General features: G+C 44.1%; 1 protein-coding gene across 1 annotated transcript in view; it reads left to right on the top strand.

The window, feature by feature from the left end:
* FANCD2 (FA complementation group D2) overlaps positions 1-23,245 on the top strand; it is a 46,241-nt gene that overhangs the window by 19,198 nt on the left and 3,798 nt on the right. Inside the window, exons 20-39 of the mRNA XM_074151687.1 lie at positions 277-402; positions 1,726-1,799; positions 1,888-2,028; positions 3,180-3,280; positions 3,575-3,690; positions 5,030-5,138; positions 6,682-6,780; positions 9,520-9,629; positions 11,083-11,229; positions 12,257-12,373; positions 13,238-13,366; positions 13,561-13,676; positions 13,992-14,105; positions 14,655-14,782; positions 15,765-15,864; positions 18,216-18,338; positions 18,968-19,061; positions 19,628-19,699; positions 21,245-21,283; positions 22,284-22,358. Coding sequence (XP_074007788.1) covers positions 277-402; positions 1,726-1,799; positions 1,888-2,028; positions 3,180-3,280; positions 3,575-3,690; positions 5,030-5,138; positions 6,682-6,780; positions 9,520-9,629; positions 11,083-11,229; positions 12,257-12,373; positions 13,238-13,366; positions 13,561-13,676; positions 13,992-14,105; positions 14,655-14,782; positions 15,765-15,864; positions 18,216-18,338; positions 18,968-19,061; positions 19,628-19,699; positions 21,245-21,283; positions 22,284-22,358 — 2,130 coding nt within the window. The remainder of the gene's footprint in view (positions 1-276; positions 403-1,725; positions 1,800-1,887; positions 2,029-3,179; positions 3,281-3,574; positions 3,691-5,029; positions 5,139-6,681; positions 6,781-9,519; positions 9,630-11,082; positions 11,230-12,256; positions 12,374-13,237; positions 13,367-13,560; positions 13,677-13,991; positions 14,106-14,654; positions 14,783-15,764; positions 15,865-18,215; positions 18,339-18,967; positions 19,062-19,627; positions 19,700-21,244; positions 21,284-22,283; positions 22,359-23,245) is intronic.

Here is a 23,245-nt window from a genome sequence, read left to right as displayed (position 1 = left end):
GCCTTTTTCTTTAATTCCTGTTAAAGAACCTTCTTCCAGGATGGCACTTCATTTAAGGGTGGTCCTGAGCAGACTCTTTTATGTTATTTCATGGTGGAGCAGGGCCAGGACCTTAAAAGACCCATGTTCCTTCTTAAAACTGGGTCTTTGCAAGACAAGTCACCATGGGCTGTTACCCTAGAGATGAAGCTTTGGATACGCCTCAGAGTAAATTAGTGCAAAAGGGACTCAAGGTAAAAGCTTGAGTTGGATCCATTTACCTCTCTCTCCTTTCAGCTTTCTACCTTGCTGGACCTTGTGGGCTTCTGCTGTGAGCAGACACCAGAGATCTTGGCTCTGTACTACGATGAACTCGCCAGTTTGATTGAGAAGCAGAAGGGGAATTTGGACTTGCAGCTTTTGGTACGTTGCAGAGTAGTTTGAACTTAATCGCTTAAACGAATTCTTCAGAAACATGATGTTTTTCAGGCATTGACAGGACAGAGTCGATTTGAGGATTTCACTCCAGTCTGAGAACTGTTTTTTTTGTTGTTGTTCTAGGCATGCTTAAGGTTCTTGTAAGAGATTGATCAGATGCAAAATCCTCTTCAGCTCTCTCAGCTTTTTTTGATTGTGGCAGATTCCTCACTGTGCTTTAACAACTTCCTTAATGTGAACTTTTACAGGACAACTGGGAAGCCTTTTAAAGGAAATCAAATGACATTCCAGAGCATGCTTTGAAGATTCATAGATAAAAGTAGAATCTGAAAGAACATTAACTTAGTATTGAAATTGGCTTCTGGTCTACAAAGACTACGAAGGCTGTTTGATGCCTAAGGACTTGGAATAGCCACAGTCATTTGTGGTAATAAATAAATAAAATTCATTGATGGTAATAGGAAGAGTTTTGTGAAGGGCACCGGACAGCTCTTCCTTCTTGCTGGGGGCTCTTTCATGTGTGCTGTGTCAGCCCGGAGGGTAGCAAGCCATGCTGGGGCCCAGGAGAGCATTGGACACTGCTGCAGAACACACAAGTGCTTTTTAGACCTGTTGGTTACAGAGGGAAGGAACCTCATGTTAGAACGAGGGGAGGCAACCAGGGAGCTGTGAAGTGCTGGCAGTCACTCTAAACAGCTCTCTGTCTAGGGCTAGAAATGGCAGTCTCCTGAGGTCCAGTTGAGTGCTCCAAGGAGGAAAAGCAAAGGAGGGTTTCTGCTTTTTTCTTGCAAGACTGAAATGCAAAAACAAGCTAAGGTTCTTCTCACAACTTGTGTGCAGGTTTTTTGGGGTCTTTTCATTGTTTGCGCAGACTCTTTCACATCTATTACTTCTCCCTTAATTGTTTCTAACAATGCAAGCATGTGAAGTATGTGGGACACATTGTGTGAAATAAAACTTTGCCAGCACTTCATAGCCATTTCATTCTGATTATCGGCTCTTAGGACAGAGAACTTACCATGGCTGCTCTCCTCTTCCAGCCAGCTGCTCAGCCTCTCTGCAGCACTGTGGAACCTGTAGACAAGCCCACATTCAAAGAGCAGGGAAGAAGTTGTGCATGCTTAGCAGTGCTTCCTGGCTTTGTCTCTGAAGGCAGGCCTTGGATCTCCTTGCAGGCGGTGGGCTTCATTGCTGTGACTGTTCCAGGGTACTTTCACTTAGCCTTATCTTCTGCATTTTCCACTGCTGCTCTTGAAGGTTTCTTCACTGAGGCCCTTTGCTGAGCAAGTTTTTTTCCTTTCTTTACAGGACAAGTTTGGAAAGGGTTTGGTGGAGGACTTTCCCTGTGACTTTGTGGTGGATCTCAGCCCTACAGTGGAGGGGTAGGCTAATCACAGGCTAAGTATTTGTAGTGTTGCTGTCACTGAGAAGTCAGTTTGTCAACAAGAGCTTGTCTGTCTTTCCTTGCAGTTCGTTCTTGTTCCCAGTGAAGTCCTTGTACAATCTGGATGAAGATGAAAGTCAGGGAGCAATTGCTATTAACCTCTTACCATTGGTGTCACAGAGTGAGCTTGGCAAGGTCACCGATGGAATGAGTAACCAAAGTAAAAGGTACTTTGACACTTAACTGTGGGATGACTGCAAAGGTAAAGGAATTGTTTTCATTTGGTGCACTTCACTACTATCAGCCCTGCCTGCAAAGTGCCTGATATGGAGAATTTACCAGTTTCCAGTGTTCTTTTCCTTCTCTTGCTGTTAGACATATTCAGATAGGTCTAGAGGCGTAAGCTGGTTGGGAACTGGCAGTCTGTTCTGGCTCAGGCTGTTTAAGTGATCTTGGGAAAGTCTTGCTGCATCTGCCTTGTTTCCCATCTCTCATATGAGAATAGTAGCTCTTTCTTCTACTGTTATGGTGATACTGAATGCCATATTGAGATGGATAGGCAACTTTGAGGTAGCAAAATTCATATTTTGAACAACGATTCTCAGAGAGTCACTAAGGACTTAGTGTGCGTCAACAGTACACAATTTTTCTCACCTTTGGTTGTACTTGGATATCACAGACTGTGCTTTAGAGCAAACCCACAAACATGCAGCCACAAGTGAAATTCGACAGAGAAATAAGGGCTTTGTCTTTGGAGAATGGAACAGGAAGCACATAAGAAATAAAAAAGTCTAATTAAACAGCAGGGCATCAAAGTTAAAAATAATAAAAGGCTATTTTTAACTGGCATCTTCATATGACAATAAATTACGCAGGATAAGATGTTGTTGAGATTTTAGTTATGCTTAAAAAAAGACATGATCACTTTAAAAGAAAAGAAAATTTCGCTATTTTACATGCATCTATGGAAAAATGTTAATTTTCCTCACTCAGAGTGTGAGCAGTGGTATGCTGCAAAACATTCAAGAGGTTTCTCCACTGGTCACAGCTGTGTTTTGCACAATTTCTTATGGTTTCTTCTGAATTATCCAACTTCGATTTCACCAGAAATAAATCTCACCCCATTTTTGTTCAGAGCCATTTTTCTGCCCTTATATGCTTTTCCAGAGAATGGGTGATCACTAATTTTTAAATTACTTTTTATTTAACCATATGGTACATTTCTGCTCTGTGTTGCTGGGACTTGCAAGAAGCAAAACAGCAGACATAGGCAAGCCGGCATGGGGAGGACATAGAACATAATGGAAAAGTAATGGGTTTTCTGGAGGTATATAAAACATAGGACCCACTCCATTTCTGTTGTTTTTTTTTTCCCCAGGGTAGTGTCACCGATATGTCTGTCACCCTGTTTTAGATTGCTGAGGCTCTACACTGGAGAGCAAAACAGTGGAAGCCTGGAGGAGATTGATGCCCTATTAGGTATGGGAAATGGACCTTTCATAGAGTTTGTCTGGCTGCCTTGTTCCTGTCCCAGTTCCTCCTGCAGTTGTAGGAGGAATTGTGCAGCTTGTGAAGGAGGCTGAGGTGCTCTGTTGCCCAAAAGAGTGGAAGGGAGGGCAGGGGAGGCAATTGCTTTATCTGGGTGGCTTATGAAGCTTACTGCAGGTAGCCACTGGAATTGATACAAGCTTTAGTAAGAGACTTTGTCCATACAAAGACCAAAGGATGGGTAGCAAACACAGTCCCACGTGTTCTTTTCTTCCTCTGTCCCAGGTTGCCCCCTGTACATGACTGACCTGGAGGTTGAAGGGAAGCTGGACTCTCTGTCCAAGCAGGAACGGGAATTTCTGTGCTCACTCCTGTTCTATGCTCTCAACTGGTTTCGTGAGGTGAGTAGAGCCTTGTCGGCAGGATCCGGAGTGGCACTGAGAAGTAGCACTTACAAACATGAACCTTAGGGTTCAGGGGTGCAATTGTTTTTGAAGAAGAATCTTGTCTCTTGAAAACCTTCTCTAGCAAGGTTCTGATGACCTCTTTATTATCATTTGTTCTTTATCCTGCTGCTAGCAGCAACTCTGCTTGGCCTAAGACTCTAGGGACTGCCTTCCTGATGTGAGTTTTCCACCTGCTACTCAGCTGCAGTTTGTACACTCTGGCACATTTTGGTGTTTTGCTGCAGGGAGGGTGCTGTAACCCCCAAATATATGCCTAAACTATGAAGGGAGCATCAGAAAGAAAGGCCATTCTCACCATGCTGGAGACCAGGGAAGTCACCAGCTGGTCAAGGGCATGGATCATTGCCTTCTGTTCGGCACGAATGAGGCCTTGCCTGTGCTATTGTGTCCAGTCTGGGGTTCCCATTATCATTCTGGAGTGAGTCCAGCAGAGGCCACCAGGCTGGTGAGGGGCTGGAGCACATGGCTTATGAAGGGAGGCTGGGAGAGCAGAAGTTATTCAACCTGGAGAGGAGATGCCAGAGGGGAGGGCATATTGTGGTCTTTTACCATGGTCTTCTGTCACCTAACAGAAAGGTTGTGCTCCCCTTCCAGAGAAGCTGTGGGATCTCCTTTCTTGCAGATGCTCAGTGCTCCTCTAGGAAAGGCTCTAAGTAACCTCTTTAGTAGACCCTGTTTTGAGTAGGGTGTTGGACTAGAGGCTTCCACAGGTCCCTTGCAGACTCAGTTGTTATTGTCCGATTAGTTCTGTACCTCTGTGAGCTTACAGAAGAGTGAAATGCAGTACCCTCAAGCAGATTTGGACCATGTATTTGCTAACATCGATGGTCAGTGGGAATGTTCCCTGATAGGGTTATTCTGATAACATGAACTATGTCAGAGTTGGTGTACTTCCACATCCCCAGTGCTCCCTGCTACTGCTCTTCTCCCAGGACTGCCTCTTTCCTGGCAGACCTAGGAAGTGCCAAGGGGTCTCCAGAGCCACAAGCAGCACAGAATCCAACAATGTGCTGTCTGCTATTTCCTCTTCTTCATTTAATATTTCATCTGTAGGTGTTGCTCTATTGCTTTTGTTAGATTGCACCAATTATGTCTATGTTCTTATGGGCTTCTGAAGAGCTTTGTTCATGCAGTCTGGATCTGATCACACAGGCCACTTGTGCCATGTTGTGTGCTTATTCAGGAACTGAGGATGCTATTCAGAAAGAAAAGAAAAAGTAGTAAAAGTGGGTACAAATCTCCCTAAGTCAGTGAATTTGGTTTGTATCTCTAGGTTGTAAATGCCTTCTGCCAGCAACAGGATGCTGAGATGAAGGGGAAAGTTTTGACTCGATTACAGAACATCACAGAGCTGCAGACTGTGCTGGGGAAATGCTTGGCAGGTGAGTATGAAACATTTGTATATTCTGGGCCTGCGCCAGCTGTGCAATGAAAGGGATTGGCTTAAACATCAACGGAGAAGTATATGGTAACACACACTGCATTTTTACAGTGGCCTCTTTTTCCTCCCATCTTATCAGTTACAAAGTCCAGGTGTCCATTCCCAAAGCCATACCTGGAGTTTCTTAATGGCCCATCAGTTACAAACTGGAGACTTCTGGTCTTTGACATTGTCTCCATTATCCCTTGTCTGCCAGGTTTGTGTCTGTCTGTTCTTGTTTATGGCTTTTCCCTTTACTTATTATCTCCTTTTATATTGAAAAGGTAAATGAAGAATACACTGTCACCTTCCACATACATTACACAAGCTATTATATATATATAACATTAAGAGTTATGTTTGTAAACCAACAGACCAGCTTAATCCAAAATAAAGTGCAGCTTCAACACCTTTCTGCTGCTCCAAGAGCACTACGAGCCCAGGACAGAAAGGGCTTAGACGTGCTAAGACAGCCCTTTAAGCTTCACCAACATGGACAGATGTCCAAGGACAGCTGGGCACTTGTTATAGAATCATAGAATCATCTGGGCCAGAAGGGACAACCTTCAAAGGTCATCTAGTCCGACCCCCCCCAACTCCGCAGTCAGCAGGGACACCCGCAACTAGACCAGGTTGCCCAGGGCCTCGTCGAGCTTCACCTTGAATATCTCAAGGGAAGGGGCCTCAACCACCTCCCTTGGCAACCTATTCCAGTGCTCCACCACCCTCATCGTAAAGAACTTATTCCTGATGTCTAATCTAAATCTGCTTTTTTCCAGTTTAAAGCCATTACCCCTTGTTCTGTCATTGCCGGCCTTTGTAAACAGACTGTCTCCAGCTTTCCTGTAGGCCCCCTTCAGATACTGGAAGTTTGCTATTAGGTCTCCCCGGAGCCTCCTCTTCTCCAGGCTGAACAACCCCAGTTCCCTCAGCCTGTTCTCGTAGCAGAGGTGCTCCAACCCCCTGATCATTTTTGTGGCCCTCCTCTGGACCCTCTCTATCAGGTCCGTGTCCTTCTTATATTGAGGGCTCCAGACCTGCACACGGTACTCCAGGTGAGGTCTCACCAGAGCAGTGTAAAGTGGCAGAATCACTTCTCTGGGTCTGCTGGCAACACATCTCTTGATGCAGCCCAGGATGCGATTGGCCTTCTGGGCTGCAAGTGCACACTGCCTGCTCATGTCCAGCTTTTCATCCATCAGCACCCCCAAGTCCCTTTCCTCAGGGCTGCTTTCTAATACCTCATCCCCTAGTCTGTATTGATAGCGAGGATTGTTCTGGCCCAAGGGAGGATTGTTTTCCTCCCTTGATAGAGGAATGGAAAGAGCTGTAATTCCAGTGCAGTGTGGACATATGATACAGCTAATTAGAGCTAAATGCACCTAAGCATAAGAGTAGGGGGACGTTTACCAGGATGGTGAAACTTATGGTACTTGTTCTAGATATGTATCTTGCCTGTATTTTGTCATTCAGGAGCTGAACTAACCTAATTTCTACATTTTCAGCCACCCCTGGATACGTCCCACCACCAGCTACTTTTGATTCTGAAGGCCTGGAGGCTGTACCATCCATTAATGCTGCTGGTCCAGCGAGAAAGAGGAATGGTAACGAAAGTTTAAAACATTTAAGCAAACAGAAGTGATGTGAGGTTTGACTGGCATATTGCACTGCAGCCATTGCACTTGTGCATGTGTAAGGCACAGAATTCTTGGCAGGGTCTATCTATCTCGAAATCTTATCTGATCAATTCCTGTTGCAGCTGAAGTGGGGGATGTAAGAATATCTTACTCCAAACAGGTGTTGGATAGTCTGTCTCCTTGGGAAAGCTGATGCTTAGCATTTAACAGAGAAAATCCAGGGCTTTTATTGACTGTTTTCACCTGCCAAAGTATTTTCTGCAGCAGTTAAGTTGTTCTGCCTTTGACAGGTTGGTGCAATTGTCTGGTGCTGAACCTGTGGCTTGAGCTGCCTTGCAAATCCCTCACCTTTAGGTTGTACCTGACTGAGGAACCTTGCTATGGCTATGCTGCACAAGGGAACGCTTCTTGCATCCTGTCCCATTGCTAGCTCCCACAGAGAAGAAATAGAACTTGCCTTTCAGGTTTTCAAGCTGAAATAGATTTGCTTTGTTCTTTCTGTCTCTAGTTCTACTTCTAGTTTACATTAACATTTTCTGGGAACGTGTCTGCCTTTCAGCCAAACTGGACTTCAAAAATTCACATTCCATTCAATGAATGCAACTGGAGGAGGCCACAGATCAGAGAGCTCTTTTCTCCTGTGTGAAACCCATTCTGCAGGGACTGGACCTATCACATTGGAGTGATTAAGGCAGAAAGAAAGTTATGACTATGCTCTGCAGACAAGAGGAGGATCCATCGCTTTAGAATTTTGAACGAGCAGAAGTAGGTGGTCAGACTAGTAAGCCCAGCCCAGACCAAGAGATTCCTGAGCTTAGCTTGTCTTGCCTATAAAAAAAATTAGTGAGTTCTGTCACCATGGGTCACAGTCTTGAGAACATACAGTTTTGATACCAACCTTGCTTCTCTGTTAGGTGTGCAGCACCTCATTGTGGCTGAGCCAAATTGAATAGTTTATTGCCAACAAATAGGGGAAGGCTTCCCTCTCCCCCTCACACCTGCGCTCTCAGCTGCCTGATTTTCTGCCCTGTGTTATTACATGGTAGATATTTTGGCTAGTTCCTTTTTACTAGATTGGTTTTTTGCTGTTTTAACAAGTTGGCTGCTTAACCAGTGATCAGGCTTCCTGAGTCAGTGCAAGGCAAGTGTCAGGTGTGTGTGGCTGGGAACAGGAGAAAGAGGTAGTAGGAGAAGCAGGACTAGCCCTGAGCCATTAGATCAGCTCAAACACTGACATAGAGTCTAGCCTAAGACTGTTCCTCAGAAGACGGGGAACAAGGAGCTCCTTAGAAGAGACATAACATCAAATTCACTTTCCAATCTGATTCAGAAGGTTTGTTTATTATGACATGGAAGACTTTCTTCTGACTGACTCTGCTCTTCCAAAGACAACGCAATGAAAGATGCAGCTTCATTGATCTTGTTTCGCTTCATCTATGGCCCGGGCCCCAGAAAGGATCACAGAGGTACAAAAGCAGAAGTCTCTGATGCTCATCAGCACAGTGCTTATAAATGGCAATGAAAGTGTATGCCAAACTTTGCACTTGTTGGGGATTTCCCCGAGCATTCCCTTCTCCAGGTTGCTTATGAAGTTGAATACAAGTGATTCCTGAATGACTCAAATGTCTGATTCTATCTGAAAATTGCACATTAAGTACTACCCTTTGCTGCTTCTGTAACAAGCTTTCAGTCCAAGAAAGCACTATTCCAGTTCAGCTCCTTAATAGTTTCTGGTGTAAAATCTTGTCAAAGTCTTTTTGAAAATCTAAATCTCTTCTGGCTGATGGATCCCTTTTATCCACATGACACCTGTCAGGCTCATGAGGCAAGGTTTTCCTTCGCAGAAGCTCTGCTGACTTTTCCCCGACAGGCTGTGTGTCTGTGGGCTCAGTGATCTTGTTTTTCATTGTAGGTAACTCTGCCATTTTCCCAGTGATGGAGGACAGACTCACTGGTCTTTAATTCCCCAGACTCCCATTAGATCCCTTTTTATTAAGGGGAATTACGTTGGCAAGCTATCAGTCTTCGGTCACTGTGGTCAGCAGTTGTGAAACATCGCATTTGAATTCTGTTTGGGACCTTGTGTGAATGCCACCTCACTCTGGTGACTTACTGGCTGTCTGTTTGGTCTAATACATGCTGTGCAATTACTTGAAATTGATGTAGTTTCTTTGATCTCTCTGCTACGTGGTGTGTCAGGTCCCTACTGTCAGGTCAGAACCTCTCTACCGTTATCAGCAGTGAAGACCATTGCAATTAATTCATTGTGTTGCTCTGCTGTTGACTTGGCATCCCTGCAAGTCCCTTCTATAGTTGTGTCTTGTCTTCCTTTTCCAGGCCCTCTTCCTTTCTCAGTACTGTGTTTGAGGAAGAAACATTAAATTTTGGTTCAAGCATTTATTAAGATGGTGTCCCACTCAGTTTTGCAATCACTTCATAAAGTTTAAATTACACTAAGAACAGTGAGACTTGCTTTAATTTCTTACTGTGATTTTATAAGAGAGAAACTCGTTGGGGGGGATCCTGAGATGCATTTGGCTCTCTTTTGGACCATGATCCTGGCTATGGATGACACACAACCTGTACATGCTCCATGCTTTCTTAGGGCTGATTAAAGTAGAGCCTGTGCCGTTTCCCTGGCTGCAAGTGCTGTCTAGTGTTTAGTGCAGTGTAGCCTTTGTTTCTGAAGTTGCTTTTCTCTTTAAGGAAAGAAAAAAAAGGCTGATGGCAGCAAAGCCTGCTCTGCAGATCGTTCTCAAGCAGATGACAGTTCTGAGGGAAACCAGCCTGATACTGAGCTCTCTGAGCTGGAGAAGGTAGGTGCATGCTTCTGGGCTCTTGCAAGAAAGACAGACTAGGGAAGCATGGCAAACCCTCTCGCAAAGCTTTTGTTTTGCTTCAAAGGTTAATCATAGACAAGTGGTTCAATTCTGCTTTCTGTCACCTGCCTCCCATTTGAATCTTGAAAATTGCCTGCTGCAGAGGCTGCCCACTCTCCAACAGGCAGCGTGGTTCAGGGCAGTGCAATTGTGCAGGATTATCAATGACACTTTTGGTTACTCTCTGGTTATGACTATGGAAAGTTTCTGGTTTAATCCAGTGTCCCATCTCTCAAATTGCTGCAATAACTTGCAATTCCTAGACTCAGGTCAGAAATTGTGAAATGAATCTGGAAAATACAAGCCCTGGTAAGGACTGTATCTCCCACTGATTCTAGTCTGCTTCGGTCACAGGTGCTCATTTTGCACAGTTACCTTGAGGTATTTGGTCACTATATCTGTGATAAGGCATCTTTTAAAATTACCCATTCTCATTACATGCTAAGAACTACTTCCCAAATCTATCAACAAGTGAATTATTGAATTTTGTTTCTTGTTCTTTTGAACAAGCTCTTACACTATTGTCATTGTGTCTGGAATGTGGAATCTGTGCTGGCTGAAAGAGAGAAGCCAGGGAAGCGTGCCCAGCTTCGGGCTCAGCATCTTGGGGGCTGGTTCTCATAAGCATCCCCACAAGGCTCCACTTCTACCACTGTTACTAATAAATGTTATTCAGAGTCCATTTTATCAATTTCAGCCAGGCAAATATGCTTTTACTTTCCTGCTATTGTACAGATATGTAACAGAGTCAGATATGATAACAAAGTTACTTAAGTTACACGGAATAAGCAAAGTCTCAAATAGTTTTGGGAAGGAATGTGTCTAATCTTTCTTACCTAACTAGAGTGCTGGTCCCAGACCAGTTCTTAGATGCCGTGCACTGCTCAGGACAACAGAATACAGAAATCCTGTTGTAAGCCACATGTAATGTACATCAGGTGCCGTGACAGGGTTGTGTGGAGCTAATCTCTAAGAACTTACAGATTGTCACCCAGAGACAACAGATCATCCTATAGTTTACCAACCTGGTATTTATCAAAGATAAAAACATTTGCCTTCATCTCTCATGGTGCTTAAGGTGCTTGGTCTTTCACCAAGTCCAGAATGGGTTTCGCAAGGGCCACTGATTCACAGAAAGGAGATCACAAAGATTATTCCAGTTTCCTTAGTGTTATCTTTTTTCTAGAAAATTTTTAGTGACTTGTACAGTCCAAAATGCAAATACTTCTGATTCTATGTGCTTATCTCTACTAGCTATTGTGAATTCTTCTTTGTATATTTTTTTCAACCTGGCACAAAATATGTCTGTGTGAAAGAAATAGCTTTATTTGAGCTAGAAGGTCTTATAGTCTTGCAGGTTGCAACCTTAATTCTGCCATTTACTTTTCAGACTGCTGCTGAGAGAGAGGCAGGAAATCCTCTGGTACAGCTGCAGAGCTATCGCCCGTACTTCCGAGAGTTAGACCTGGAAGTGTTCACTGTACTCCACTGCGGGCTGCTGACAAAGTCTGTCTTGGACACAGAGATGCATACAGAGGTGAATGCAACAGCGTAAAACCATACGGATAAGGCTCAGCAGCCTTGTCCCCTTCCGCTCCACTAAAATGGACAGAAGATTGATGTTAAGATGTGTTGGTCCAGGGCTGTGGGCTACAAGGCACTGAGATAAAGAGGACTTTCCTGAGAACAGCAGACATGTAGTGTAGCAAAGTTAAAAATGAAGTAAAATAAATGTTGCATAAAAGGAAAGGAAGGGACTTGAATAATACAAAGCTGCTAAGCTGTAGGGTGTCAAATACACTAAGAGGTGGCATGCCTACGAAAAAAAAACCTATGACATTTAAGTAAAGCCCATGTTGCAAAAAAGGCAAGTGTCTCAAGGCATCAGCAGATCAGAAACTCAGCACAAATGTGGGACTGGTGTTGTGGATGTGCCCTCACTGGGCAGGGTTCTGTTTATCATCTGGGAGCTTATATAAAACTGCATTACTATGGATGTGGAAATCAGGAGTGCTTAATTTTGTTACCCTCTTTGTAGGCAGCTGAGTCCACCTGGAGTCTAATTTTGTTAGGCTACACTAAGATTAGTAAAATGTGAAAAGGCCGTGGCAGGCTGGAGTACAGCCTGGCCTGCTCTAAGGACAGCTGTCTCTGTGCATGCAGGTCACAGGCCTGTTTGAGAAGAATCCTGGGCTATGTGGCATTATTTCAAATTACTTCTTGACTATTACTCAATTGGTGAATTTTGTGACACTGGGCTTAAACCTCTTTTTTCCTTGGGACCTTACTTTCAATGTATATAAACCAGTTCTCAGTAGTTGAGTGTTACTGACGTCGCCTCAGCTCTGTTCAGAGCAGCAGGTTTGCTTCACGCTTTGAGCAAACAGGACCAATACCCCATACCTGCAGTGGGGGATACAAAAAACCCTAGCATCTACTAATTAGGTCCCTGGCTGAGGTTAAGTAAGCCAGGAGTCGTAACTGGAAATGGAGGGGGTGAACTTGAGCTTCAAGGCACTACAATTACCTTTGGGTCCTGGGATTGACTGTTCTTGTAATTGCAGGCTCGTGAAGTTGTGCAGCTGGGGCCTGCTGAACTTTGCTTCCTTCTGGATGACCTGTGCTGGAAGCTGGAACATGTGCTGACCCCGGGCTCCACCAGGAGAGTGCCCTTTCCAAAGGCAAGTACAGCAGCAGCTGATGTGGCAAGACCTGGGCTGAGGCAGAGCACATCAGTGGCCTCCAGGCCTTTCCCGAGAGAAATGTTCTTCAGAATTATTTTCACCTAACAGTTAAATGGAAGTCTGATGCCCAACTGTGTGTCAGAGCAGCACTTGCTCTTTCCAAAGAGACTTCTGTACCACTTCCCTCGCTGAAGTGTTTGTAGCATTTGGTTCTCTGCAAATGCTGTCTCTGTCTCAGGAAAGGGAATATAACTGAGGGAAAGCCCTGTAGCCTCAAAACTCAAGTGACCCTTTTCCTACCCCTGCCTGTGGACACTGGCTCTGCTGTTCAAGAAGCAGCTCGGGTTAGGCAGGCCAGATAGCTGCAGCATCCAACAGAAGTTGCTGGATCCAGGTTTTTGCTTTTCCTGTAGTCTTTAGAAGAACCTCCTGAGTGCAGTGACTCCCTGCATTCCTGGCTGATGCCTTCAGGAGGAAGGTAAACATGTGTGGCCTGTTGCATTAAACTATGAGAAATTTACGACAACCTGATGGACTCCATCATATTCAGTGTTCTTTCTCCTTGTCTTTCTACCTATCTTAATTCCCATGTGCAGAGACTGTTTTCTCTTAATGTTTGAGTAAAATGTAAAAGAGCTACATGTCACATCAGCTTTATTCTTTTCACTGAATGTTATCCACTTGTCTGAGTTGATGCTGGTTGTTCAACAGAAGCCAAACTTTCTTATCCTGTGACCCTTTCTGGCAGTGTATGGCATCAGGAATTGCACTGCTCAGGAGCAGTCTAAGAGGTAGTGCTTGGTGCGGAGTTATTCTCAGGTAAGGCTGATAAATGACTTTAATCTTTTGGGTTTACTGCAGGAAAGAGGCTACAAGGATATTGGCTTTTCCCACCTGTGTCAGAGAACCCCCAAGGAAGTTGCTACGTGTGTAATGAAACTACTAAAGCCACTGTGTAATCACATGGAGAACATGCACAATTACTTCCAGGTCAGTAGGCCGCAATTTTGACTCAAACTGTCAAGTTTTGTCACCTCTAAAGGTATTTTGGTTTTGTTTGTGGGGAAAAGAGAGTGGCTTTGTTTTCTTCAGGTTTTTTAAATGTGAAATTTATGGAAGTGGATACTTGTGCCATTATCTTGTATTGGAATAGCATTTAATGAATTATTTGTTTGGTATTAAAGGCAGTTGGACAAAATCGGGGTGTAGAAGGTGACCCAGGAGTGAACATTCAGGAGCACCAGCTGATGTCCTCTTGTTACCAACAGCTGTTACTAACTTTTCGCTCTCTATTTGCTTGGTGAGTTTAAACAAAATAGTATATAGTCATCTAAATAAGCATAGTCTGTTTATTGCTTCCTCCACTTATTACTTTTCTTTAAAGTGTTTGTACCCAGCCAAGATAAAGGGTGTATGAACCAAGTTTGCTGTCAAAATCAGTTTTCAGCTTTTTGTGTCCCCTTATAACATTCATATTGCAGGGTTCTTCTTGCATATCCAGCTTCTTTATTTTTCCTATTGCAAATATATGCCCAGATATGCTTTTGCATTTAATACCTCTCTTCCTGCTAGTCTGATGATGAACTGGATTATTTTTTTTCTTCTCCTCCCTCAGGAATGGTTTTACTCAGCATGAAAATACTGACTTGCTACGGTCAGCTCTCCAGGTGCTGTCAGAGAGGCTGAAGCCAGGAGAGGCAGAGTTTCTTCTTCTTGAGGAGCTGATAAGGTAGAATCAGCATTTCCCAAGATCTGAAAGGGAGGAGTTTCAAGCATTTTTCCCTGTTTTGTGTGGGCATTATGGGTGAATGCGTGTTTGGCAGCTCTCATAGTGACCATACTACCTTCAGAGAGCTTTGTATTGAATTGAATGGCAGTGCAGTCAAACCTAATGAAAAGGAGCTATGGGATTATAAAATATGCATTAACCTATTGATCTCACTCGTTTTTGTGCTATTTGAGACAAGGAGTTTCACAAGATTCACAGAAGGAATGAGTATGTTCTGGATGGTTAAAATGCCTCCAGGAACACTAGGCAAAAGCAGTGTATAAAGATGTTGCTAGACTTAGAGTGACTGGGGCTTGAGAGGAGTTTCTTGGTGACTCAATTTTTATCTACTAGTGGTTGGCGACCCCTTCTTCAGAAGAGCACTGCCAAAATACTGGGCTAGGGAGACCTTGGATCTGAGATAGGATAATCTCCCAGAAACACATAAAAAAAAGGAAGTATTAGCCTATCTACACTGTTTTTATCTTTCCTCTTTCCTGTCATCCCCAGTGAGAGTTTTCACTACCTACTGAATTTCCAGCAGAGCGTTCCCAGCTTCCACTGTGCATTCATCCTCAGTCAGCTCCTGATTGCCATCGCTGAGAAACCAATGGCTGGCTGGAAGAAAGAGAAAATGGGTAATGTGTGAAGAACCTCTAATTTTCATGCTGTCCTTTGCCTGTAAGACTTGGGTTCTGTCTCTGGAGTGCATCTTTTGGGGGAGACTTTTTCATTTTGGTATCCTAGCAATCTCACTGGGGTGAACAGTCCTAGCCGATAATAAAAGTAATAGCAGTAAATGTATCGGAACCTCTCTGGTATTTGTCTTGCTGCGCTTCGGTCACATGCAGGAAGGCAGACTCCAGCTCTCTTAGTTGGTGTTTTTAAAAATCGGAGCCTCACAGCTTTTAAGAGTTCTAAGAACAAGCTTGCTGTTCAATTTTGGTACCAGTTTAATCACTGATTGTGGAGGTGAGCATAGACTTAATCTGATGTGTGTAGTACTTTTCTAGTGTAGGTACAGATGCCTCAGTGTGCTGTGACAGCTCATTTCCGAAAATTATGGAAATGAACTGCAAATACAGCTGCTGCTTCAGGGCAGAGGGAGAAAAACCTATATGTTCTTAATGTCATGCAACAAATGTTTTCAATCAAGAGAACTCTTCTCAGGAATTAGGACCTCTTCTGTAAGAAGAACAGCATTCAAGCACATAAGGCATAGACATGCTTGCAGGGAATATACAGGAAAATTATTGGTCTCCAATTTCTCACACGCTGAAATAAAGTCCTTAATGTAAGTTTGTCAGGGAGAAATCACCAGAGATGTATCGCGCTCTGATGTGAACAGGTATTCCAGACCAGGAACTCACTGGATGTGTATTTATTTTATTATCATAATATAGGTCCTTGTGGTCTTACTGCTTTTTAGGGGAAAGGTATTCCGACTTAACAGAGTTCAGGCATAATGACCAGTAGTGATATTGTGATTGAATGGCTTTCAAAAAGCCACTGGCTCACACTGACTTTATATGGAAGAAGGAAATTGTCTTGGATTCTTGCAATACACGGGAAATGAAACAGATCTATTTCCTTCAGTAATTTATCCCTTATCTTTTACAGCTTCCCTAGCAAAGCAGTTCCTCTGCCAGTCATGGGTGAAGCCCAGTGGAGACCAGGAGAAAGGCAGCCAGTTCAACAGTGCACTGCATACTCTGCTCTGGTAAGGCTCAGGCCATTGTCCCAAGTGTGTCGAGACACTCTTTTTCTATTAATTACTGTTGCTGCAGAGGAATGACCCCTCTCAATCATAACCCTCACACAGTTTGGCCTAAAGCTTTCTACAGCATTGAAAGGCAGTGAGTGATAGGAAGAATTGTTAGCCATTGGCCATAGAAGCATGTTTGGACCTCAAGTTTGCTAGACCGTAGCTTGTCAGTATAGATCAACACACCTATATGTGTATGCGTGCGTGCATACACGTGTACGTGTGGATCTGGACCAGAGTGTCTGGTTTTGTTTTCCCTAAACTAGAAGCAAATCAGTTCTCACTAAAGTCAAGGAGAGCAGGACTGAGTATTAGGTGAAATACAATCACAGAATCACAGGATGGTTGAGGTTGGAAGGGACCTCTGGAGGGGACACCTTGTTCCAGCCCCCCTGCTCCAGGAGGGCGACCTAGAGCAGGCTGCCCGGGACCATGCTGGGCACAACTGTCTGAGCTTGGCCGCTCAGCCAGTTTTCAGTTTACCTCGCTGTCTTCTCATCCAGCCTATACTTAAAGAGCTGCTCTGTAAGGATCTCACAGGAGGCAGTGTTGAAAGCCTTACAAGTCAGGATAGACAATATCCACTACTCTCCCCTCATCTACAAGCCAGTCATTTCCTCAGAGGTTACCAGGCTGGTCAGGCATGACCTCCCCTTGGTGAATCCACACTGACTACTCCCAGTAACCTTCTTGTCCTTCATGTGCCTGGACATGGTTTCCAGGACAGCTGTTCCACCACTTTCCCAGGATCAAGGTGCGGCTGACTGGTCTGTAGTTCCCTGGGTCCTTCCTCCTGCCCTTCTTGAAGATAGGAATAACATTTGCTTTCCTCTAGCCCTCAAGCACCTCTCCCAATCACCATGATCTTTTAAAGATAATCCAGAGTAGCCTCTCAATGACATCAGCCACCTCCCTCAGCATCCCATCAGGGGCTGTAGATTTATGTATGTCCAGTTTGCTTAGCTCTTTCCCTAATATGATCCTCTTCCACAAAGTCTTCCTTGCTTCAGACTTTCCCCCAGTCTGAGGCATGGAACTTCTGGAGGCCAGTTTTGCTAGTAAAGACTGAGGTAACGAAGGCATTCGGTCCCTTAACACGTACCTCAGCCTTTTCCATGTCCTATGTTACCAGGACCCTGCCTCATTCATCCGTGGACCCACATTTTCCCTAGTCTTCCTTTTGCTACTTATACACTTAGAGGAGCTCTTCTTATTGCCATTAGCACCCCTTGACAGATTTGACAGATTCAACTCCAGGTGGACTTTGGCTTTGCAACCACATTTCTGCATGCTTTGATAGCGTCTCTGTGCTCCTCCCACATTGCTTGTCTCTGCTGCCACCTTCTGTATACTCCCTTTTCGTGTCTGAGTTTTGCCAGAAGCTCTTTCTTCATTCATGCAGGCCTCCTGGCATTTTTGTTTGACTTTCTGCTCTTTGGGATGGACTGTTCTTGAGCTTGGAGGAGGTGATTCTTGAATATCAACCAACTTTCTTAGACCCTTCTTCCCTCTAGGCCCCTGCCCAATGGCAAGAAGATCCATGAAGAAGCCAAAGCCTCGCTCCTTAAGTCCAGGGTTATGATCTTGCTGTTTGTCCTGCTCCCTTTTCTCAGGATGCTGAACTCCACCATCTCACAGTCACTGCAGCCAAGGCTGCCTTTGACCTTCCCCAATGAGCCCTTCCTTGTTTTTAAGTGTGAAGTCCATCAGAGTACCTCTCCTCATCAACTCCTCTGTCACTTGTCTCAGGGCATTGTCATCGATGCTCTCCAGGAACCTTCTGGATTGCATATGCCCTGCTGTGTTGTCATTCCAGCAGGTGTAATGGTGGTTAGTCCCCCGTGAGGACCAGGGCCTGCAAACATGGCACTGCTTCTAGCTGTCTGTAGAAAGCTTCATTTACTTGTTCCTGATCCAGGTGGCCTAGAGCAGACACCCACTACAATGTCACCCATATTGGTTGATGCTTTCATCATTACCCATAAGCTCTCGGTTGGCTCATCACCCATCCTCAGGCAGAGCTCCATGCATTCCAGCCGTTTTCTCACATAAATGAGAACTCTTTCTCTTTCCAGCTTGTCCTTCCTAAATACAAGAATGAGGAAATATTAAATCCAGGTTTGTTTCGGATGACGGTAGCTTTTAATGACATTACTGTGACAGGTCTAAGTATCACTTCATATTATATGATTGCCTTTGGCATAAGAATGAGTTTGACAGTTTTAGGCCACGTTGCAGGTAGGGCAAGAACTTCTGTGTTACTCTGCATATTATGTACTGATGAACTAAGCTGGTTTTGGTTTTAGTGTCTACCTGGAGCACACAGATAACATCTTGAAAGCTATAGAAGAAATCTCTAGCGTTGGTATTCCTGAACTGATCAACTCTGCCAAGGACGGATGTTCTTCTACTTTTCCTACACTGAGCAGGTAATTATAGAAGTAGAGACTTTGAATTTCATGAGATGCACAATGGCAACTTTTGCTTTTTAATATTTTGTTTTCTTATTTTGTGGCCTATTATGGTTTTGTGTTAGTACTGCTGTGGACTGCTCTGGACATTTGTAAACATTCTTTTGGCAGTACACAACAGGTCGGTACGTGGTTAGTTTTATGTCAAGGTGGAATGGCCTTGTGTGTTAACACAATATTGAGTTTGTTATTTGTGAGCCATTTTAATTGGAGAATGGACTGCTCCTACCATGGGAATTCAGAAGCATGGTTTATGCAGGGATGGCCAAAGTTCCTGCACTTTGGAACTACCAAAATCGTCTTATGCTTACAGCCTCAAACCTTTCACTGTGCATCCCCCAGAGCTACAAAGAAGTTGGTGGCATGTGTCTGTGGTTCATAGTGGGGAAGGGATAGTGACTTCCCAGGATTCTCTATCTGGCTGGGCGATGAGGCTGGGCTAGACATGCTTATGAATCCTAGGGTCAATCTCTGGTGATTTCCTATTGAGAAGGATAATCTTCAAGTTTTCCACATTGTTCTGGGAACAAGAAGCCTAACCAGATGCTCAGAGCTGGATTTCAGTTTTGCTTTCACTTTCTCTGCAGGCAGACATTCCCGGTTTTCTTCAGAGTGATGATGGCTCAGCTAGAGAGTTCAGTGAAAAGCATCCCAGCTGGGAAACCATCCGACTCAAGTGAGGTAGGAAAATAAACACACTGGACTTCTTGAGGGGAAGAAGACATAAGTTAAACTGTACAGTACAATAAAGATGTATAAATTGGAAAGGCATCTACTTCTGAAATTTGTTTAGGAAATGCAGTCAGACAGCTTCACGGATCAGCCAAAACTGATATACAGGGTGATATATAAGTAGCATCCTTTTTTTCTGGTTTGTACCATGTCAAAAATCCAGTAAATCCAGCAGAAGCTATAACCAGAAAACAGGCAGTAATCAGCAAGAAACTAATCTGTGCGGTTGGTCTGCACGCCCGTGTGGGAGCACAAAATTATTTCACAACTAAAAGCTGCTCTGAGAGGAAGGAAGTGTGTTAACTCGTAGCATTTTAAGCCATGTGGGCACTGATCAGGCTGGAATTGCCATGAAGTGGTTTTGCTGCGATAAATCTGCCTGTGGTGAAGCTTTATTCCTCTGTCTTCAACACCACCAACAATAATGCTTTGGGTACAGCAAATGCTGAGAGAGCATCCAGCAAGGTGAGAGGAAATACACCATCTTGAGTTATTGTCCCCTTGCATCCTGTTAGGTGCAACTGGAGAAGCTGCTGCGGTGGAACATTGCTGTGCGGAATTTCCATATCCTCGTTAACTTGGTCAAGGTGAGGTTCTGGTTGTTTTTCTGGCTTTACGTTCAGATTCCCAGCAAAGCCCAGTGCACCCAGGTTCATGAGCACAAGGAAAAACATGAAGTACAGCTGACTAGTGGAACAACCTGCAGGTGGTAAATAAAGCCAGTTATAATCCGTGTGCAAGGGCTTCCATTTAGCTTTCACTTCAATACTACTTAGTTCTTACAGCCTACACATCTTACTAACATAGTTCTCACACAAATAATAAGCCTGCACAAAGACAGAATGATGTAAGGAAGTGCAGAAAAAGGACTGAGCAAACATGCCAATTCCCTAGCACAGTGTTTTGTGTCTGTCAGAGTCCACTGCCAGCTGTGGAAGAGGCAGATGGGAGAAATCCTTCAGGTAGATCTGGAATAACATGACAGAAGGAAACATTCTCCTGACGTACTCAGCTGAAGGCAGGCTAATACTCTGAACAGGAGGCTTGGATTCCTGTCTGTAACATGCATTCAGTGTTTATCCCATAGCCAGCTTTACTTGCTCTTATGGTAACATATGATCTTCCTTTGAATCCTGCCAACAATTCCTGTCAACCTGTGGTGATGAATTCTAGAGGCCAGCCCCGCTGGATGAAATATTCCCTTCCATCAGTTTTGGAGTGGGTACATTGAGTCTCACTGAGTGTGATGATGTTTTGGGCAGAAGGCAATAGGTTCGGCTGCACCTTTCTCCTTGCTTAGGTTGATCACTACTGTTTGCGTTTATCATATCCAAAGTGATGATTGGCAAGTCCAGCTTTTTCAAGTTCAGCTTTCGAGCTCTGGTGAATTGAGCTGATTCTTCTATACAGCTGCATTCACTGGAGCCCTCCCTGTGCTCCAGGTGACTTTTGAGAGCATAAAGGGTAGAGCTGGACCAGCTGGTTCTGCTTCACAGTCCATAGCAGCACCAGCTCTCACTCATAACAGTGTGCGATGTCAGTTAAAACGTCCACTAATTAGTTATAGAATTGGTCATTGGCAAAAAATATATATGCAATTCTACACCAGAAGAAAGCCTTCAAGAGAGCTAAGACTATTTGTTCCATTTCTTTGTTTGCTGTCAGACCATAGCTGTGTGTGACCTGTGCACTGACACCTGGTGTCTTGCCAGCTGGCACCGTTAATGTAATAGCTTCATTGTTTCCTCCCAAAATACATTATTTTGCACATCTCAGTTTTGCTTTGTCCATTCTGTGGTTACTTGCCCATCAGCTGGACTTGGGTCTCTTGGGTCCCATATTATTAAGAACTTCAGACTCGCTGAGATAATTTTGTGCCATCTGCAAAAGGTGCACCTTAGATCACCAAACAGCCATCCTGCCAAGTGCTTCGCCTGACAGCCAACTACATCTCACGCTCTGATGTGGTGTTCCCTCTCGAAACTTGAGAATGGATAGTGCATTAGAACAGGTTTCACACTTTAATGAAGGGTATGTAATGAAAGGCTATTCTTAATTGGCTGCTGTGCTTACATTGTTTCATTTAGACCTGTGGACTTATCTGGCTCTCTTTTTCCCTCTCGCCCAAGTAGGTATTTGACAGCAGGCCAGTACTCAGCATCTGCCTGAAGGTAAGCAAGGATTCAAAATAACTGAAGAGAGCAGTGTAAGTACCAGCTTTCTTGAATCGTTGTCTCCAGTGGAGTAGAGTGGTTATTGAATTCTCTGGGAGAAGCAGCTACTGTTTCTTACACCTTTAACTGTCTTCCACTAATCCTTATCGTATGGCTTGACCACAACGAACTTATTGCAATTGGCATTACTGACTTCAGACCCTTTCCCCTGTCTCCTTTCCCCGTGGTACTCTAAATGACAGGAGACATCACAGCAGACAGGTCTCCCTTGGAGCCCAGAAAGATCACTTGTCCCTCTGCAACTCTCCTGTTTCTGGCTAGGACTCATATCACAGAATCACAGAATGGTTAGAGTTGGAAGGGACCTTAGAGATCATCGAGTTCCAACCCCCCTGCCATGGGCAGGGACACCTCCACTAGACCAGGTTGCTCAAAGCCCCATCCAGCCTGGCCTTGAACACTTCCAGGGATGGGGCATCCACAACTTCTCTGGGCAACCTGTTCCAGTGCTTCACCACCCTTGCAGTAAAGAATTTCTTCCTAATATCTAATCTAAATCTCCCCTCTTCCAATTTAAAACCATTACCCCTTGTCCTGTCACTACACTTCCTGAAAAAGAGTCCCTCTCCAGTTCTCTCTCTCTCTATATATGTGTGTATATATATATATATATATAGTGATTCTAACTTTTTGTGTTTAGTTCCATTTTATTCCCAGTTCGCTAGTGAATAAAACCAGGGATGTGCACAATAATGAGAACTTGTCCTTCTAGCCTCTCTCTGCAATATTTAAAGTGGGACCCTTTACTGATCCTGTATATTCCTTTTACTGATCCTGTATATTCCAGTACAGCCTTCACATGAATATAGTATTTTACTAAGCAAGAACAGTCGCCGGGGTAGCTTGAAAGAATGTATCATTATCCTATTGGACTTTGATGGTTCTTTGGAAATACTATTTAAATTTGCCTTCTGATATATTTATCATTCTTTTATAGTACGGCCGTCTCTTTGTAGAAGCGTTTCTGAAGCTTGCCATGCCTCTGCTGGACTACAGCTTTAAAAAGCACAGGGTAAGCCTTTTGGAGACAGAACTGTCTGGAAGCAGTTGGGAAGCATCACTGCTGCTTGCTAGAAGGAGATTCCTGTGTCTGGTCACGTGTTGGCATGATATTTGTGACACTTCATGACAAACGTGCCTAATGTCTCCAGCTGTGCTCTGCCCAGTTTATTTGCCTGTCCGGTGCTCTCTCAGCAAACAGATCACTGATACCCAACTTGCCATCACTCTTCTGGTTGGATGGCTTCACTGGTAACAAAGGAAGCTCTGTCAACCTCCGACTCCTTCAAAAGTTATTACCACAAAGGTGACACTCCCAGATTACGAAAATCATGTGAGCAGTCAGGTTGGTGAGGGGCTTGTGGGTTGGTGAGAGCTTGTGGTCCAGATGGACAGTGTCATTGGTGTCTTTGCAATAATTCTTGGAGCTTTGAGCTCCATGACACTATGCGCGAGTGCAGATGGACAGGTGCTTACTGCACTTCATGACAAGCAAGAACAGCTCACTTACTCCCCCTGCTTTGTTGCAAGGCAACCCAGCTTTGACAGTGAGACACTTTCTTTGGCTTAGTCTTCACAACTTGTGTCTCAAATAGATAACTCCTTCCTGCTGCAAATGTAATACCTGTTTTCATGGATATTTGAGGGAATGAGGTTATCTGACAGATACCTAGTCATTGCCACTGGACAACAGAAAGCTCTGTGTAATTTGCTCAATAAAGAGGATTGATATCCAGAGCCCATGTTGGATGTGTTTCAAATACCACAATCTAGCAGTGTGTTTTATATTTTTCCTCTGGCTCCCCTAATTCAGAAGATTGTACTTGAGGCAAGATGTGACAAGGTTGACTTGATTTTAATTGCCCCAAGTTCACTGATACGTGTTCATTCCAAACTCTG

The sequence above is a fragment of the Numenius arquata genome, chromosome 8, assembly GCF_964106895.1.
Source record: "Numenius arquata chromosome 8, bNumArq3.hap1.1, whole genome shotgun sequence".
Classification (NCBI taxonomy): Eukaryota; Metazoa; Chordata; class Aves; order Charadriiformes; family Scolopacidae; genus Numenius; species Numenius arquata.
The sequence above is the reverse complement of the archived record's forward strand: the minus strand, read 5'-3'. Positions and strand labels throughout refer to the sequence as shown.